The sequence below is a fragment of the Macrobrachium rosenbergii genome, chromosome 40, assembly GCF_040412425.1.
Source record: "Macrobrachium rosenbergii isolate ZJJX-2024 chromosome 40, ASM4041242v1, whole genome shotgun sequence".
NCBI lineage: Eukaryota > Metazoa > Arthropoda > Malacostraca > Decapoda > Palaemonidae > Macrobrachium > Macrobrachium rosenbergii.
Window position 1 is genome coordinate 27,270,225 of NC_089780.1, and position 20,582 is coordinate 27,290,806.

Sequence of the window (20,582 nt, forward strand, 5' to 3'; positions counted from 1 at the left end):
ACTCATCCATTCCCTCACCGAGCATGTTTCTTTCCTCAGGAAGGCTGAAACTTTTTCTAAACACTGAAGTTGTCTTTCTTGAGACGGAAATGCTCGAAAAGCCACTGAATCCATCTGAATCCCCAGATAAACGATGGACTGAGTCGGGTCAGATGGGACTTTTCGAAATTCACCAGAAGTCCCAGGGACTCGTCAAGGTCAAAGTCGTGTGGAGATCCTCCAGACACCTTGTCATTGACGAGGCTCGAATGAGCCAATCGTCCAAATAAAGGGAGATTCTTATTCCTCCAAGGCGAAGCCATCTCGCAACATTCCTCATCAAGATCGTGAAAACCATAGGAGCTGTGCTGAGCCCGAAGCAAAGGGCCCTGAACTGGAATACCTGTCCCCGCAGGACAAATCTCAGGTATTTCCTCGATAGAGGATGTATAGGGACGTGAAAATAGGCGTCCTGGAGATCGAGAGAAACCATCCAGTCGCCTGGTCTTAGGGCTCCCATGACCAACTGGGACGTCTCCATTACGAACTTTTCCTTCAGAACGAAATGGTTCAACTTGCTGACGTCCAGAACTGGTCTCCAACCCCTGACTGCTTCGGAACCAGAAACAGCCTGTTGTAAAAGCCCGGGATTGTAAATCCGAGACTTGCTCCACAGCTCTCTTCTCGAGCATTTGATCGAGCAGGTTGAAGAGAATTTGTTGTTTCTCCTGATGATAGGATGGCGACAGATCTATGGGAATCGTACTCAATGGAGGCAATACGAGGAATGGGATCTTGTATCCCTTTTCGATGACTTGAGGGACCAGCTGTCCGTCCCTCTCTCTCCAGGCTTTTGCAAAAGAAAGGAGCCTGGCTCCTACCGGTGTCTGAAGGTCTCACGGAGTCATTTCTTGCCCCTGGTCTTAGAAGGGCTCTACCTCTTGAGGGACCTCTGCCTCGAAAGGACGATCTAGAGGAAGGTCTTCCACGAAAGGGCTTCTGAATCTTGGAAGTCTGTCCAAGGGAAGAAGTCGAAGGGGCTGCAGGACGTCTAGAAGACTGGGCCAGGAGGTCCTGAGTAGCCTTCTCTTGCAATGTGGAGGCCATATCCTTGACTAAGGGTTGGGGAAAAAGATGGCTAGAAAGCGGAGCGAACAACAATTCTGCCTTCTGAGTAGGAGAGACCGACTTCGCCGTGAAGTTGCAGTAAATGGCTCTCTTCTTTAAAAGCCCCGCACAGAAATGGGCAGCCAGTTCTTCGGAGCCATCCCTAACCGCCTTGTCCATACAGGATAGGACACTAAACAAGTCTCCCAGGCTAATGGAGTCAGGGCTACGAGCCTGCAAGTCCAAGACTCCCAGGCACCAGTCCAAAAAGTTAAAAACTTCTAAGGACCTGAAAAGGCCTTTCAGATGGTGATCAATCTCAGATAAAGACCAGGACACCTTTGCTGAAGAAAGGAGAGACCTTCTGGGAGCGTCCACAAGGCTGGCAAAATCCCCTTGGGAAGAGGAAGGAACTCTCCAACCAACCTCCTCTCCTGTCTCGTACCAAATTCCTGCTTTTCCACTCAATCTTGATGGAGGTAGGGCGAAAGAAGTCTTGCACTGAGCCTTCCTGGAGTCCATCCACTCTTGAACCTTGCTAAAGGCCCTCTTCGTAGAGAGAGACGTAGCCATCTTCACAAAACCAGAAGACTTTTGTGACTTAGACGAGGTTAGCTGCGAGGGGGGAGGGCGAGGAGCAGAGGGTTGAAACTTGTCCCCAAACAAGTCTTTCAGCAGCCTAGTTAAGACTTGGTAGTCTGCAGAAGCTGAAGAAGAAGAGGACTGATCCTCAACTGCAGGATCCGGCGCCAAGAAAGCTCTCCTTCTTCCACAGGAGCAACGGAAGGGGCAGGAGAAGAACCGAAGGACGAAGTCCTTGCAGACCAACATGCAAAAGGGACTTCTGCTTGGAAGAAGTCCGAGAGGAGTCACGAAAGTCACGAGCAGAAGAATCAAAATGAGAGTCTCGACGAGCGTCCTGACGAGAATCCCGACGAGCTTCTTGACGAACGATCCGACGAGAGTCCTGGTGAGAGCGAGCAGCGAGGGAGGCGTCATGCCTCGCAGCAAGAAAGGCGTCGTGCCGAGCAGCAAGGGAGGCGTCTTGACGAACTGCAAGGGAGGCGTCCTGACGAGCAGCCAGGGAGGCGTCATGACGAGCAGCAAGGGAGGCGTCATGTCGAGCAGCAAGGGAAGCGTCCTGCCGAGCAGCATGAGAAGCGTCACGCTTAGCAGCATGAGAAGCGTCACGCTTAGCAGCATGAGAAGCGTCATGACGAGAAACAAGAGGGTCGTCGTAACGAGGGGCGACAAGCCTGGCAGCGTGAAGCGTATCAGAAAGCGGGAAATTGCGATCCCTGCCAAGACCAGTAAAACGCTGAGCAACAGGACTTCTAGCGGGCGCGAAGCATGAGACGACGACGAACGAGGAGAAGGAGAAGGGGAAGGTTTAGACCTCTTGATCGGCAGGCGGGAATCCTTCCGGCGACGACACGCATCGGTCTCCTTCTGGGCCATTAAAGAAGCCAATTGCTCCTGCATGCCTAGGAGCAGCTTATTTAGTAGGAGAAGTTTCTACCTCAGGAGAAGGACTGATCCTATGAGAAGAAGAGGGGCGAGGGGACGCCTTCTTGCTTCTCACAGGGAAGCAACAGCCTTCTTTCTGGAGCGAGCGGAGCGCTCAAAAGCGTCATCGTCCGATGACGCCCTGGTCCTCTTCTGCGGTGGGATGGCGTCAAAATCCTCCGGAGATGAGCGAAGAGCGTCACGAGAAAAGGGACGTGAAGCGTCCCCTTCTTTGAAGCTTCTCTTCAAAGGGCGAGAATCCCGAGATTTCCATTCCCGGCGCGGGAGGAGGAATCGGGGAAGAGAAGCAATCTTAAGGATTCGTGCCCGTGCACGATCCTTGGCAGCCTGGGAAGCGTCATCAGGACATGCCGAAGGGACGCCAGATCGGTGGGGGTCCGCGTAACCCTCTTGCGGCTTCGACTTGCCCACTCCCTGAGTCCTGGGAGTCCGACAGAGGTCAGACCCAGAGGCGTTATACGGCCGATCTGACGCCCCCTCCACAACACTAGGGGGACGGACACTATCACTGCACTTCACAGCACTTTGAAGAGCGAGCATATTAGCTTCCAAGGTACGAATGGAAGACATAATAATCGCCAGGGCATCACCATCCGCAGACACAACCCCAGGGTTAGGGGCAACACCACAGGGTTAGGAAGAGCTACGTCTACAGGAGGGTTAACAGGTGAAAGCACACTACCCTGACTCCTACCACTTCTGGAGGAAGACCTCCTGAGCCTATCTCGCTCTAGCTTTCTCACATAAGAATCATAAGTCCTCCAACTAGCATCAGACAAAGATTCACACTCCTTGCATCGGTCATTCAACAAACAAACATGTCCTCTACAACCCGAGCATACAGTGTGAGGATCTACCGAAATTTTCGGTAGCCTCACCTTACAATCTTGCACACGGCAAACTCGATAACTAGAAGAACTAGATTCAGACATCTTACTCCCAGGAAAAACAAAGCCAAATCCAAAACAATCCACAATAGCGTATGCCTAGCCACAAGTCCAAGTCAAAAACCAAAATCAAACAAATACTCAAGTGACAACCAAGTTTTATCCGAAATCCAAGACGGAGGTACTGAAAACAAGTGTTGACAGTACCGCGACAGAGAAAATCTGAATAGAAAATGGGAATGGTTCCTGATACCCGCCTCCCAGCGGCGGGAATGGGTACTAACCACCTGATCTCCCACTGCGTGTGTCGTAAGTTTTGAAATTCTGTCGGACTAACAGAGAATACAGCTATATATATATCTGACAGGTAAGTTTCATGAACAAACTGTATTTTTATATAAGTGGCTTACCAAGTAATTACATAGCTATGAGCTTCCTATCACAGCAGCCTAAAAATTCAAAATTCGCGGTAGCACTAGCATTTGTCCCGGTGTAGGTACGTGCCCCGCCCACTATCGGGGACTGTGAGGAACAGCTAGGCAGAAAGCTTCAATTCGTTCTTTGTCGGCTCCTGAGTAATATTGGTGGTTTTTTGGCGGCCTACTTCATCGTATTTTGGATGGTTTTCCAGAGTCTTGGTGAAGTATCACGTCGTAAGCTGAAAACTGTCATGTTTATGACAGTTTTCAGCTTACGACATGATACTTCACCAAGACTCTGGAAAACCATCCAAAATACGATTGTCAAAAATTATCAAAAATCCTAAGAAAACATTACTTTTAGTGCTTTGGGTGTATTGAAAACGATGTAAACTGCATTTTTATAGTTTCTCATCAAAAAACCTCCAAATTTTTATTATTCTGCCGTTTTGTTGCCATATTCCTTCCGTCGGATCGGCGTCATAACACCAGAACATGTATCGTAAACTAGGAAATAATTTCTGATGAATGTATTTGAAAAGCGTTGTAACCTCGCAGCGTTGTAAGCCAGGCCTGTCGTAACCTGGGGACCTCCTGATACTCTGTTTTCGTACTAGCCACCGACTATTATCTTCTTGGTTAACCTTGGTTGACTTATTTAATTAAATTTAGGATGTCTTACTTTGGCTCTTCGAGTGTTAGGTTTTACATTGAAGGGTGCAAGACTAGGTTAGCTAAGTCTTGTTATGACTCTCTTACAAAGTGTGTGAAGTATAGAGGGCAAATTTGCGATTTGGAAACTACTTGTTTAGAATGTAGAGATTGGGACGATAAACAATGGAAATTTTTAGGTCTCATCAAGACAAAATGGATAAAAACAGGAAGAGAAAGGTGGCTATTAGGGCTGGAAATAGAGCCAGCTTAGATCCTGCAGAAGTAGCAGATCTTGTAGAAGATAATTCTGTCTCTTCTCCTAAAATCCATGTATCATCTCCTATCCTTAGCCCTTCTACTCCTATTCCATGTACTCCTGTTCCAGGCTCCTGTGCTCCTGATTGTGACACCATTGCCAGCCTCGAATCAAAGTTCGATAAAAAGTTCAAGTTTTTACCAAACACAGTGATGGAGTTGCGTTCTTCTTTTAGAACCTTCATGGAAAAAGCAGTGTCTGAAATGTTAGTACAGTGCAAAGTGTTGTGGAGGTGGCTGCCTGTCCAACTGGTGCTCCTAGATGAAGGTCCCTGTCCCACTCCCACGCACCAGGAAGAAGACATACTGGAGGTCCAAGGAGGCCAGGGGAATTTACCCACGGACAGTTGCCCCCTCCGTCGACCCAGTTGCCTGGTCCCAGGCTACAACAGAGCGCCATTGGAAAGGGGTCTCTTTCAGTGCTCATCATTTGTCGTTCGACTGGGAAGGCTCCTTGCCAGATGCGAGATGTCAGAAGTGTAGACTTTCTGTCTCTTGACCTTTGAAGAGACTCTGCTGTGGCGGACAGCTCCCCTCCTCCTGTTAAGAAATACAAGGAGGCTTTAGTCCTAAGTCCTCCTGCAGTTTCGCGGTGCCTCCTTCCACTTCTGCACATCCGACTCCATCAGCCTGGGACAGTCCGAAGTCCATCTCTTATTTTGATCGCCTGGTCTTGACTGCCAAACATTTGGAAGAACCTATTAGTTGCCCTTCTTCTATGTCAAGATCCTGTCTTGCCCCGGAATGTCCTTCATCTCCTGAATGTGTTACGATCTCATTCGACTGATTGCTTGACACCGACATCAGTGCATCAGTCGACACCACAATTCAACTCGGCACCGGTTGCGCCTCAGGCGCATTTTTCGACTCGAGGACTTGTTGTTTGCTCCTATTGGACGACAATTAGCCTAGATGATCTAATGTCATTCTTGAAAAAGAACCAAGCTGTTGCCAAGTCAAAAGACACGGCCTTGTTGCCAGTCTCTTCCGATGATAAAGACGTAGGACAGGATTCTTCCTCTTCGTCATCCTACTCTGCCTTATTAAAATATTTTCTCAACAATTTCCCAGATTTCTTCACTCCTGCTGCTCCGGTATCTCCTGCTTCGACTTTCCTGATGAGGAAACTTCCCTCAGATAGTGCGAAACTGCCGAAATTAGTGCTCTCTCTGTCGGCGAAGAAGGTGCTTCGAGAAATAGACTTTTGGCTGGCCTCAAAGAGGGTTCGGGTCAAAGCAACTTTTGCTTTTCTGCCTTGCAAGTTGGTCAAGAGAAGCTACCACTTTTATGAAACTGGAAAAGCTCCTTTTCTGGGAGTTTATTCCTCCTCCCAGGGGGACTTCTCTGGCCTAGTAGATGCAACATGTCGGTCAGCCTTTTCGGCAGTGAAAGTAATGTTCTCCTTCCCCAAGCTAGACCATCTGACCAGGAACTTATTTAAGATTTTAGAGGTGAATAGTTTCCGCAACTGGACTACAGGCACGTTGGCCAGGAAAGTCGAGGATTGCCCTTCACTGGCCTAGGATTTCGTGACAGACTGGTTGAGAGTACTGTTGTGTGCCGATAAGGCTCTAAAGGACAGTTCAGCAGAACTTGCCTCTCTCTTTTCAATGTGTGTGCGGAAGGAGAGAGATTTGTGGTGTTTGTTCGCCACCAAAGGGGTGACCACTACTCAGAAGTTGGCTCTGTTCTCTCCCATAGGCAAAGCTCATTTGTTCCCTCAAGACTTAGTGCTTCAGAAGAAGTGTACAAATGATCTACTGGCACAATCCACCAAATGTCCCAGAGACCTTCCAGCTGTGACTACGAGGTCGTTCTTTCCCATCCAATCCCAGCCCTTTCGTGGGGGAAGACAAAAGATCTAATCCAGACCTCGCTCGAATCTGTGGCCTCCCTCAAGATTGATTAAGAAATCGAACTTCAAACCAGCAACCAAAAAGTGAAAATCTAGTCCTTCGTGCTCCGGTAGGAGCCAAACTGTGCCGCTTTCGGAGAGAATGAAGTCAAAGAGGTGCAGAATCTTGGGTGGTCAAGGTATTGAAAGAAGGTTATGCCATTCCATGCAAGAAGAACCCTCCTTTGGCCAAATCGCCAATCGTATTAACAGCATACTTGGCAGACTCCAAGAAATTTGTGGCCCTTTCATGAGAAGTAGAATCCCTTCTACGCAAGGGGGTGGTGGAGTTTGTTGAGGACCAAGAGTCAGAAGGGTTTTACAGCAGACTCTTCGCAGTCCCCAAAACATTGGGTGGCTGGAGGCCTGTTCTGGATGTTAATGCCCTAAATCAGTTTGTCATGAAGATGAAATTTCACATGGAGACAAATCAGCCGGTCATGTCGGCCATCCATCAGGGGGACTGGATGGTCACCCTGGACATGCAGGATGCTTACTTTCATGTTCCAATACATCGGGATTTCAGACAATTTCTGAAATTCGTGTTCCAAGGGAAAGTTCTCCAATTTCGGGCTTTGTGCTTTGGCCTGTCCATGGCCCCACAAGTTTTTACTCAGATCCTTTCCCACTTTTCCAAATGGCTTCACCTTCTCGGAATAAACATCTCCAGCTACCTGGACGACTGGCTGCTCAGGTCTCCTTCGAGACAGAAATGCGCAAAGGCCTTAACGAAAGCTCTCTGCCTAACAATGGAGTTAGGCATTTTGATAAACACCCAGAAGTCGCAGACAACTCCAACTCAACGGATTCTCTATTTGGGAATGATTCTGGTCTCTGAGTTTTTGGGCTTTTCTCTACTCCACAAGAGTTGCCTCGTGCCTTCAATCCGTCAGAGAGTTCCTTTCTCTTCAATCATGCTCAGTGGCTCAATGGATGAGCCTCTTAGGAACATTAGCCTCAGTCAAGAAGTTTGTAAAACTGGGCAGACTTCACATGAGGCTGCTCCAATTCTATCTAATGGCGAACTGGAGCAGGAAAACACAAGAGGACTCCATTGTTTTTCCGATCACATTGGAGATCAAACAGGATCTTCAGTGGTGGTCGTACGAAGACAGACTTTTCAAAGGGAAGTCCCTCCTTCCAGCAAGCCCCGACCTAGACTTTTACTCCGAAGCGTTTGATCTAGGCTGGGGAGCTCATCTAGGGAATCACGAAGTGTCGGGAATATGGTTGGAAATGTTGAAGAGTTCCCATATTAACATAAAGGAACTGAAGGCCATTCATCTGGGTCTCCAGTCATTCAAGTCCCTGGTGCGTGACAAGACAGTAACGATTCATGCAGACAGTACGACACCGTTTTCTTACATCAGAAAACAAGGGGTGACCCACTCGTTCTCTCTTTATGAGGTGGTGAGAGAACTTCTGCTCTGGGCAGATCAGAACCAGGTGTCATTGCTGTCTCAGTTCATCTAAGGAAAGATGAATGTTCTGGCAGACAGAGTCTGAGTTGACTCAAACAAGTCCTTCCAACAGAATGGATACTGGATCCTTTGGTTTGCAACGACCTATGAAGGTTGTGGGGCACACCATCCATAGACCTGTTCACTACTTCAAAGAATCACAGACTTCTTCTCTTCTGTTCCCTAATCCCAGATCCTTTAGCTTGAAGATGGATGCTATGCTCCTAGATTGGACAGTGATGTCTCAATGACTCTAGTAACCCCCTTTTGGCCAAGGAAAGAATGGTTTCTGGACTTGATACGACTACTAGTAGACTTCCCGAGGCTCCTGCCGCAAAAGCGGTCGCTGCTCAAACAGCCCCACTTCCTCAGATTCCATCAGGGATTGTCCACTCTGGCCTGACAGGTTACAGAATGTCGAGCGTCTCATCAGAGCGAAAGGGTTTTTGAAACGAGCGGCAGAAGCTATTGCGAAATGCAGACGACCTTCTTCCAACAAACTCTACCAAACAAAGTGGGCAGTCTTCAGAGGATGGTGCAGATGCCATAACGTCTCTTCTTCTGAGACCTCTGTCACTCAAGTAACCGATTTCTTACTATATCTGAAGACATCCAAGAAACTCTACCTTGACTATCAAAGGATACAGATCTATGCTTAGTTCTGTGTTTAAACATAGAGGATTAGATATGTCCTCTAATCAGGACCTATTTGATCTCATTAAGTTTTTTTTATTCCATCAAGCGACCAAAATCAATGCGATCTCTTGGAATTTAGATGTCGTCCTGAAATTGAAGCTTTCTGCCTAGTTGTTACTCACAGTCCCCGATAGTGACCAAATGCTAGCGCTACCGTTAATTTTGAATTTTTAGGCTGCCGTAAGTAGGAAGCTCCTATGTAATTACTTGGCAAGTATATATAAAACTTTATTTTGTCATAAAAATGTCATTTTTGTGTTCATCAGATAGGTTTAAGGTATCTTAGATGGGTCAACTTTTAGTTCAGGGAGAAAGTAAAATTATTTTGTGAGTTTTGCTCCGAGAATTTGTTTTAGTTTCACTCTCTCCATGTTTAATATTTTTTATTTTTTTCAGATAATATTCAACAAAGTAGTTGATGTTGATATTATTTCACTTAGTCCAGATGGCAGTTCATTTCGGGTGTCTCGAAGTTTACTTAAATCTGCAGTTGAAAGGGACATCTATTTGGAGGTAAGCAAAGTGGTTTTATTAACAAACCCGTATTGAATTTGTATCCCTTACTTGTAGAATTTTGTTCACAGAAATGATATCTTCCAGGCACATGTATCTCATACATCAATTAATATTTTTACTCAGATTTTCCATTGTTTTCTTGTTTTCTTTTTTCCCAATATTCTGTTTGGTTGCTCGTGAATTTTATTTCATTTCAGTACCAGAATTTTAGGGTAAACAATAAGAATGTTTTGAACTGATAATGTCTGATATGATTGTGGTTATGCAAAGTACAAACTCATAATTGTTAATACCTTTGTTTCACCATTCACCATTGATGTACGGTTGACATTCCTGGTAATGTCCAGACTCACTGATGTCTTTCATCAAGTAGAGAAGATGAATGGTAACCCTCTGTACATACATGCACTACCTGGAACCCTAAGATACCCATCTATCACCTGCCACACATTCTTTTGTGTGTCAGTGTTGCAAACAGCTGGAAATGTAGGCATCTATTCAGTCTGTTTTACATTTCAAAAATGTTAGTTGAAAAGTTGATCCATTTTTCGTACAACTTACCCTATTCTAGTTCCATTCCATTTCATCCTCTTTAGAGTTGTGTTTAGTCAGTGAATTCATTGCCTCAGTGGGTAGTTTTCTATGCAGGTGCAGTTCCTAGGTGCTGCCTTCTTGCTTGAAGAACATCACCTGAATTTAAGAACACACTCTTGGGAAATATTTTAGAAAAATGCCATGGACGCTGAACATACCCAGAACGTAACGATTACTATAAAAAAAAAATCAGCATAACACCTAAAAGTATTAAGAGTACCTATTACTATTACCACCTTACAGTAAGCTTTTGTAAAACCATAACTTTAAACTCAAATGTGACTCCTTACCAAAGAGTACCATAGATACAATTGCTGTAAAATAATGCCAGCCTTAGTTAAATTGAATATTATGTAACTGATGGAGACTAAATTAAAGAATCAGTATAGCCTAGCTGAACTGTAGCTGATTACAGTGGTTCTACCTGCTTACTCTTATGTGATATGAAAAACAGACAAAACTCACACTATACAAAAGAGATCATAAAAATTTTGCTTCTTTTTTTATCATCAATAACCCAAAATTCTTCATAAAAAACAAAAAAGGACTTTTGAAAGAGAAAGAGAGGTGAGTAACCACTCAGTAAGCATGTAGTTTATTACTGTGATGCATACACATATTATAAAATATATGTACATATTAAGTACAACATTACTCTATAAGTATATGTCAGTAAAAACGGCAGAGTGAGAGAAGCATAGTGTTTTTATACATCACAGTGATGCATACATACTGTAGATTGTATAGACACATAATTAAGATTTATAGTACGTAGTGTATTGCCTGCATTGCCTTTTCTGTACTACTGTTCATAACATAAGTGCAGTTACACTATTTTATCAAATATGAAAGAATTTCAGAGTTCATGATCACTAGATAAACAAAGGACAACATTTTCTCTCTTATGAGAAAATTACTTACCGCATGTGAATTACGTAACTATACTGTGTACTGTACTGTAGTTTAGAAATTTTACCACAAGATAAAATAGCTATACATACAGTACTTGCAAAAGCAAAAATGCTAAAGATCACTTTGATATGAAGCACAGACTCTTTACGAGGCAGACAACTGACACTGAATAACCAACTGAAGTACACAGAGTGAGGCATGATGGGTCACTTACCCCAGAAACAAGGAACCCATGCTTACATGTTTAGATAGGAAAGCGTCAGTCTCGTTCCTTTCAGCATCCAAGTAATCCAGCGTACTTACCAGATTCGGGCAAATCCAATAAGTTGAGGTGCCATTATTCCATAAGCAAAGCAGTATAACACATTATTTTAGGTATTGCAGTAAAAATACAATAATATAAAAATGAATTTTAGCATGTACAGTGTTCAGTACAGGAGGATGGGTGTTGCTTATATGTACAGTAGTTATGCAAATACTCCCATGTAAGTTGGGGGCCCACTTTAGCAACTTTTAAGTAATTATTTTGTATTTTTCTGAGGACAAAGCTTTGTTTTTGTTAATAATGGCAGTAGTTCCAGAGTATTTTAAGAGATTTTCATGCTTTTGCAATTGGATTATATTTTGCATTAGTAATTTAGGTTTTTGGAGTATTTTTAACTAGTTAACAACTGTAGGTTAGTTATCTTTAGTTTTAAAACTGTTTAGTTACAGCATTCAACTTTAGATATTTGTACAGAATAGTGGTTCAGTTTTTTAATCTTTATATTTTTCTTGTATCTTCACTGGCCTTTCGAGTTAAATGTTAATGAACAGTCTTTGTAAACATTTGGTGGCATGTTTTTGTACAAGTACTGGCACTTTACTCTGTTAGCATCAGTTGTGAGGTGACTTCTTTTTGTCATAATTATGTTGTATTTATTTTAATTTCAAATTGAACTTTGCCTGTATCATCTATAATCCCTGATTATTACTTTGACTTACTGCACTCAGAACCTTTTATTATACTCTTAACAGTGTCCTTTTTTCATGTATTTTGCTCTTCATCATTGTCAAGATGCTGGAGCATAGGTGCATAGGTTTGTCAGGTTAGACTTATCTTATTTTCATATATAACATTGATAGGGACATGCATCTTGTGTGTACTGTGACATGTGTTACAGGTAGGCTTGCTCACCTAACCCCACCTGCAGACATGCTAGGATTGGTTGCCTCTTCAAGGAGAGGTCATGTGAGATGAGACAATATAAGGGCACCGCCATTGAGATGTCTGTCCCTTGAAGGAGTACTGCTTGTCAGTTTGAAATGACCTAATGCAGCAGCACTGCACTCAGTATATGGGTCTGGGCAGTGGCGTATCTTCCCAGACCCATATACTGAGACTGAGATTAGTTCCTGCCACCAAAGGAGATCCAAAAGGACTTCTGAGTGTGTGACAGGGTAAGCATCTGGGAGAGCAGCAGCTAAGTGCAGGGACCTCATCAAAAGTGGCTGTGGGAAACCTGCTATTTCAGTGAGGAAAGGTGACTCAGAGGAGACTGTCACATCTTTGCTGATGAAAGTCTTGGGTCACTGCAAGCAGTTCCAAGACCCTTAATGTTCCACTGCCGACATGGCTGCAACTGACCAGTCATATAGGTATCTCCACAGCCTTTTGCCATATTGGTGTACCCAGGCCACCACCTGAGCCAAGTCTTGGTGGTGGACTGGTAACTTGTAGCCAGGCCAAAACACAAAACATTGAACTGAAAGATCTTGCTTCACTATAGTATACAGTACTAACTACACATCCTTCCTCAATGTCAGGTTTGTAAGAAGTATGCATCCTGCATGGTCAAGAACTAAGCCCCCTTTCTGATGGATTGCATCACTGCTTCTGTTTCCATCCTGAAAGGGGTCTGCTACAGAAACTCATTCAGCAGTCTTAGGTTGATGATTGGGTGCCATCCTCCCACTGCCTTCAGGACAAAGTGTAGACAAGTATGAAGAATCTTAGTGATCTGTCTTCAACCTCTCAGTTGCATGTTTCAAAATTATCAACTCCACCTCATTATCCAGGATCTAGGGTCACCCTGATACATTCCTTAGCCCAATTGGTGCAATTTATTGGGTTGGGTGGGACCAAGAGATAGGGGGGGCGTTATCTCCAGAGATTGCTGAGGTTAGATTGATTGATTGATTGATTATGAAATTTAGGTCTTGAAGACCTAGCACTGCAACCCATCTGGATTATTCAATGCCATAATGAAGGTGAAATATATAAATTAATGATATAACTGATAATTAATAGGTGAATGATGACATACTAGTAAAATTCAGCGTTAAAATATGAACGTAAAAAATGAAGAATTATATTAGATAGACCCAACAAAAAATAAGTATATATTAAACTTTTATATTCAAAATATATACTTAGTGTAAGAATAAATATGACTAAAATCTTTAATAAATATACTGAAATCATATCTCATTAAAATAACCAGATTCTCTCAGATAACCCGTAAGGTTATCTACCTCAATGTCATCGTTTAAAATTTCTAAAATAGTCTTCACTGTTAGTAAGTACTTTGCCCTAAGGTGATTAAATTTAGGACAGTGCACCAGCATGTGCTCAGCGGATAGCTGACCACCACAGTGAGCACAAATTGGGGCACTGGCTCCCTCTAATATATAGCTATGAGTGAAGCGTATATGGCCAATCCTAAGTCGTGTTAGGATGATCTCAAATTTTTATTACAATTCAAACCCGAACTCCAAAAATCAATCATTTTTCTAATGTTTTTGTACTTCCACAACTCCTATTTGTGGATAAAATGGGGGAAGTCCATCTCTGCTGCTTTTTGTATAAATGTATCGTCTGATAACTGGACGCATATCCAAATATGGCACCTTATTAGTTAAGAAATCACATCTTGCAGCATCCTTTGCTTTACTATCAGTCAGTTTGTTCCCTTCTAAACCAGTGTGCCCAGGAATCCAACAAAATTTTACTGATTTGTGGTGAACAGAAAGATAAAAAAGCCATTCCTGAGCCTTTTGAATTAAGGTATGGGTAGGGTTAAACTTCTTTAGGGCTTCTAAAACACTCCTTGAGTCACTATATATTACTGTGGATTTAAATTTCTTATCAGATGCAAGATATAAAGCATCAACTATGGCTGTTGCTTCAGCAGTGAATATGGATGAGGAGTCTGATAACTTTTTTATACATGATTCCCCCTCACACACCAATGCACATCCTACTCCATCTTCCGATTTTGATCCGTCACTATAGATTTTCTTGTCATTTATATGCCTCTCATCATGCTCCAAAAACTTGTTTTGGACTTCTTCCGGACGATCCTTCTTCTTTATCTCTTTAATGCAGATATCTATTGCTGGAATAAACCATGGAGGGATAGCAGGATGGTTAACTTGTAGGATCTTCTGCGTTTTCGTTTTTATGCTTTCATCCTCCAGTTCACCCAGCTGTCTGATATGAAATGGTACTGAAGATCTAGATCCAAAAAGACTCGAGTTACACTTTTTTAAGATCTCAAAAGAAAGATTCTCCTTCGAGCTTTTCAGTTGCGTGGTGTATCTCATACCTAGCTCCTGCCTCCTTAAGTCCAGTGGTAGCTGATGGGAGTCTACATAAATACTTTTAATGGGTGAAGTTCTAAAAGCTCCAGTGTAGATCCTTAGCCCCATACTATGCACAGTGTCCAATTCCATAAGTTTAGTCTTTGAAGCAGATGAGTATACTTGGCAGCCATAGTCTAACTTAGATAAACATACTGCATTATAAAGCTTTAACAACGATTTCTTATCAGCACCCCAATTAAAATTAGATACTACTTTTAAAATATTTAGTGATCTTTTCATTTTCACTTTTAACTGGTTAATATGATTATTCCAAGTGAGCTTTTCGTCAAAGACCATTCCTAAAAATTTTACTTCGGTAGAGTAAGGTAAAATAATTCCATTTAAGGTAAGAGTTGGAATGGTTTCCTTAGTTCGGTGTCTGCAGAACCGAACAGCGACAGTTTTAGATTCAGAAAATCGAAACCCTTGCTCATTAGCCCACTTGCTTATTTTATCAATGGCTCTTTACATGAACTTGCTAGTAGATGCTGCATCATATCCTGTGCATAGCCAAATCATCTACAAATAAAGAGCGTTTTCTAATACTCCATTAATGGCAATAGCAAAGAGGGTGACACTTAGGACACTACCCTGAGGAACTCCCTCTTCTTGTGAGAAAGGTTGTGATATATGATTCCCAACTCTTATATATCTTTCTGATAGAAATGAATTTAGAAATCTGATCATTTTTCCTTTAATGGCCATCTTATACAACTTTTTTATAATACCATAATGCCATGTGGTGTCATATGCCTTTTCCAAATCAAAGAAAACTCCTATTGTTTGGCTCTGTTTAGCAAAACCTTCTTGTATTTGGTTTTAGAGCCTGAGCAAGGGATCTAAAGTAGATCTAGTTTTCTAAAGCCAAACTGGAATGGAGAAAGCAATTTATTTGTTTCTAAGTGCCATACAAGTCTGGTGTTAATCATCTTTTCCATCAGCTTACAAACACCCTCCAATTTATTTGTTTCTAAGTGCCATACAAGTCTGGTGTTAATCATCTTTTCCATCAGCTTACAAACACAACTGGTGAGAGCTATTGCTCTGTAGCTCCCGGGTAAAGCAGGATCCTTGTTTGGTTTCTTCATAGGGAGGATTAATGGTAATTTCCAACTCTTAGAAATAATACCAGTTTCCCAGATTTCATTTATTATATCTAAAAGAAATTTCTTTGACTTTTCTGGGAGATGTTTCAGCATTTCACAGAGTATTTTATCTTCACCAGGGGCTGATGGTTTGGTATTCTGCAAGGCATCTTTGAGTTCCGGCAGTGTAAATTTTGCATTATATGGTTCAAAATTATTTTTACTTAAATCAATTGAAATCTGGGCATTTCTAATGTCTTGGAATTCTACAGAATAGTTCTCACTACTTGATATTCTCGAGAAATGTTCTAATTTTTCTGCGACCCTCTCTGGTTGGGTGATTAGGTCACCATTTATCTTAAAATAGGCAGAGGCTCAGGGACAAACTTGCCATTAAGTTTTTTAATTTTCTTCCTAATCATTTTGATGGTGTTTTTGAGCTAATGCCAGTAATGTAGGACATCCATGACTCTTTTTGCTTTTTTAAAATATTTATTTTGCTTGGCCACAGCATGTTGGTAAATAACTTTGGCCTAGGCATTTCCACTCTTCTTATACTTTTTGTAGCATTTTCTAGTGATCTTTCTCATACTACTGCAGGTTTTGTTCCACCAAGGAACCTCTGGTCTAGAGGGCTTCCCTTTTGTTGTCGGATTAGAGGCAATTGCCTTGTTGAGTGGTGTTATTAAAGTAATTATATGCCTCTGATGGATGGAAATGATTTTACATTGTTGTCCAAGAGAACAGACTCACTAAATTTCTTCCAGTCTGCTTCATCTACCTTCCATTTAGGAGGTGACTCAGAGGGCTGATTCTGAACTGTTTTTATATGAACTGGGAAGTGGTCACTCTCATTTGGATATTCATTTACTGACTGTTCATAATCAGTGTTAACACTAGACGAGCAAAAGCTCAGATTGATAGCTGAATGAGTATTGAAGTAGATGTTATGGTAAGTCATGACTCCATTATTGAGTATAGTGATATGATCATCCATAATACCCTCGAACATCCTACCCTTGGCATCTGCCGTGTTCCCACCCCATATGGGGTTGTGAGCATTAAAATCACCAAGGAGGAGAAAAGGAGTAGGAAGCTGATTGATCAGTAAATGAATATCATTATAAGTAAGATCCAAGTCAGGAGGAAGACAAATGGAGCAAACTGTAATTTGCTTGTCTAAAATGAAAGTTACTGCTACAGCTTGGAGATGAGTATTAATTGATAACAAGGAGTGTTGCAACGACTTATGCGCAATAATTGCTGCACCTCCCTTAGTCCTATCTCTGATTGGTGGTGGAGAATTATATATGCAGTAATTTAACCCAGGATTATATTGTGTGCTTCCATGCTTAGTTCCCTGGAGACACACAATACTGGGCTATGGTCATGGAGCAGTTCCTTCAGCTTTTCATTTTGAGCCCTAAGACCTCTACAGTTCCATTGTAATATTGATGTGAAAACTATTTTTTGGACTTGGTGGAAGGCCCTTTGAATGGAGCCTTCTCATTTACTCTCTTTTGTTTATGAGTATTATCAAGAGATGACTTGGAAAGGACTTGTCTTGACAGGTTTGGTTTATTATCTGTTGATTTACTGGTGTCATTTTGTTTCCCTTTCTTGTCAATTTGTTAAAATTCAGGCTGGGGTTCTTGCATCGAGTTTAGTACTTTGTATCTATTACTAAGTGATGCATGTTTAATTGGAGGAGAGGATGAGGGGGAACGTCTCCTCTTTTGGTGCTTTTGCTCCTGTCTCCAAGAAATCAAGCAGAGACTTTTTTGGAGACAATTCCAAGGTGGTTGGGTTAAGTGCCATCTTATCCTCCTTGGAGGCTTGTCCTCTAGCCTCAACAGGCCGAGCACCTGATCCAGATGCCTGGGCCACTACCACGGGTTGATGCACCTGCTACAGTAGAGGGTGCTGCCACTGCACCCCTAGTGGTAGATAGGGGTTGTGGCGTAAGTACTTGAGCATAGCCCCTAATTGTCTTTTTGCAAAACCTATACTTATATGCTCTGCATTGGCTTTACTTAATGCAGACAGTTCAAATTTGTAAATTTCACAATTTTTATTACTGGATTTATGTTTCAGTTGACAATTAACACGTTTTGCTTTTCTATATAGTTCCTCGTTGGACGAGTCGGTAGAGTTCTCGGCTAGCACTCTGCTAGGCCCGAGTTCGAGTCTCTGGCTGGCCAGTGAAGAATTAGAGGAATTTATTTCTGGTGATAGAAATTCATTTCTCGGTATAATGTGGTTCGGATTCCACAATAAACTGTAGGTCCCGTTGCTAGGTAACCAGTTGGTTCTTAGCCATATAAAATAAGTCTAATCTTTTGGCCCAGCCCTAGGAGAGCTGTTAATCAGCTCAGTGGTCTGGTTAAACTAAGGTATACTTTTTGCTTTTCTATACATTCATCATCATGATGGACACCAGAGCAGTTTATATAAATTTTAGCATTTTTGCAGTTTTTTGATGGGTGGCCAAATTTAAAGCAATGATAGCACTGCATTGGTCTTTGCAGGAAAGGACGTACTCGTACCCTTTCATTTTCAAATATGACATGAGAAAGTACTTCAGAGTCTACAAAGGTTAAAATGATCATGTTGGCAATAGCTGCCTTTTTCACTCTCCAAACTGAAGTGGGACTCATTTCTAGAATTTCTTCTTCTGTCAAGTCATAAAGGTCTTTATCAAATAGTACTCCTCTCCCATAACTAAAGCTTAAGTGGGGCTTGGTCTTTGTAACCATTTCATCATTTTTTATGTCCAACAATGTCAGCATATATGCTTGGGTTGTAGATTTGGCATGAATAAGAATGGTGTTCTTCCCAAAAGGAGAAATATCACTGCTCTTTATTCCTCCCACCTTTTTTCTGAAGAAACCTGCAAAATTTATAAGTTATAATTTTCCTCCTTGGGCTGAAGCTACCACCCACATAGGAGGTTTAGGAATCCTTATTTCTGCATTCTGCTTTCTCTTTAGTTTATCCTGAGCCCATTTAGATGGCACATAAACGTCCATGTCTTTGGGAATTTTGTCTGTTAAGGCTTCTCGTACTGTATATTTGTATGGCACTTATCATACTACTAGCCTTTAGAGCCTGATCATGGCTACTAAAGGTAACCCACACTTCTCATTTAGATTCAATATCAATAAAGTTCATCCTGATTTCTACAACAGTTCCAAATGATTTCAGAGCTGTCGAGATCATTTCATAATCACAACAGACTGGTAAGTCTTCGATATGGAGCATTCTCAAATTTTTCACACAACCTGGCTGTGTTGAGGATTTAATTTTGGATGAAGATTTCTTAGAGAAGTCCGTGTCCTTGCTTGCAGTTGTCATCAATGAAGCATGGCTAGAGGGTCCAGGGGAGGGGAAGTCAGGAGGGGGATCAGGATGTTTGTTATTACTGCTTTTTTTTCAATTTATTTTTGGAGAAGTCATCAACATTTGGAGAAATTTCAATCTCCAAGGTGGGTGCAGAGGTCGTCATCTGTGCCAGAACAGCACCATCAGAGGTTCCAGGGGTACTCGAATCCTTATAAATGCTAGACATAAAGATTTGAGGGGTAAAAAAAAAATAATAATAAACCTGAAAACCTTAAAAAGATATCATCAGCCTTTCATGGGGTTTATTCTTCCACCAATGGCACAAGTGAGAACTGACTCCCAAATGTCTGCGTCCCTACCCTACCCCACAGGGGAAGGCAATGATAGTGGCCCAAGTATAAGCCAAACCTGCTTGCTAGGACCGAAGGTATTATGAGAATACCATCATCCCCACTCTAATCATGTTATGGGCAAACCGGATAGAATGGCGAGAGTCCTATCTCCAGAACCGGACCCCCCTGGAATCCGTGGTCCAGTCCTAAAGAATAGCTCCGCCTGATATCTCTCAGGTCCGAACATTATTGGGCAGCTGATGGTCCTACCACAGTTCCCACTATTTAGCTGCGGATATAAACCCAATCCCAGTTATGATATCTTTTCCTGTTTATCAGGTCCAATAAATTTTAGCAAAAGCGGAAGATTCCACAAAAATTAATTCCAAGAAAGATATGGTATATGGGACTCTTGGACTCAAACACGGGAACAGATTCCTGGTGTTCAAGAGCCCCCCCTCACCATGTCAAGGTGGTCCAAACCCGCTTTCTGAAGAAAACCCCTCCCCCACCCTCCATCACATATCAGGGTGACCTCCCACCAGAATTATAAGGACTTAAAAATGGATCTGGTATGAACAAATTAATTTCTTAGACTGTAACCCAGACACACCATACCTTCATTCTGTGTCAAAACTAATCGGAATAAAACAGTGATGATGTCAGGAAGCACAGGTCTAGGGACACTGATCACAAATAAAGGTCACTGCATGATTAATGGGTTTTCAAGACACATGTTTTATGTAAAACCTAATATATTTTAAATTTCCTTCAGATCTAATAAATGAAATCCAGATTGTTTCAGGTTCCCATAGACTGCAAGGTAAATTAGATTTATAAGTTTAGTTTCATTATAGATACTGGTTTAACCCCTTGAGGGAATATTTATTTTAACAGATCTTCCTTTCTGAAGTACGCATGTAGACAATAGAGAATATGCTTTTTTTTTTTTATTACAGTGAATTTGTGAAATGCATTTTAATAGAAAAATTGGCAGCTAACCCAATTGCATTTTTTTGCCACTGAGTCACTTTAATTATTAACTGCAGTTGCTTTTGCTGCAAAATATGTTTAGCAAGAATTGTGATGCTCTGTTTTATATAAAATAAATTGAAAACTATTTTATGTAGCAGAAAATATAGAATATCAAATAGCCAAAAGACTTTTCTTATATGAAGTAAACCAAACTGAAAATTGCATGTATCATTGTTTTGCAACAGTAATCCGAAAGAAAATTAC

The 20,582-nt window shown here is 42.0% G+C and overlaps 1 protein-coding gene across 1 annotated transcript in view; it reads left to right on the forward strand.

Annotated features, from left to right (window-relative positions):
* The window catches only part of Rpp30 (ribonuclease P protein subunit Rpp30), a 37,659-nt gene that overhangs the window by 16,045 nt on the left and 1,032 nt on the right, over positions 1–20,582 (forward strand). The window contains exon 3 of the mRNA XM_067083500.1: positions 9,335–9,451. Coding sequence (XP_066939601.1) covers positions 9,335–9,451 — 117 coding nt within the window. The remainder of the gene's footprint in view (positions 1–9,334; positions 9,452–20,582) is intronic.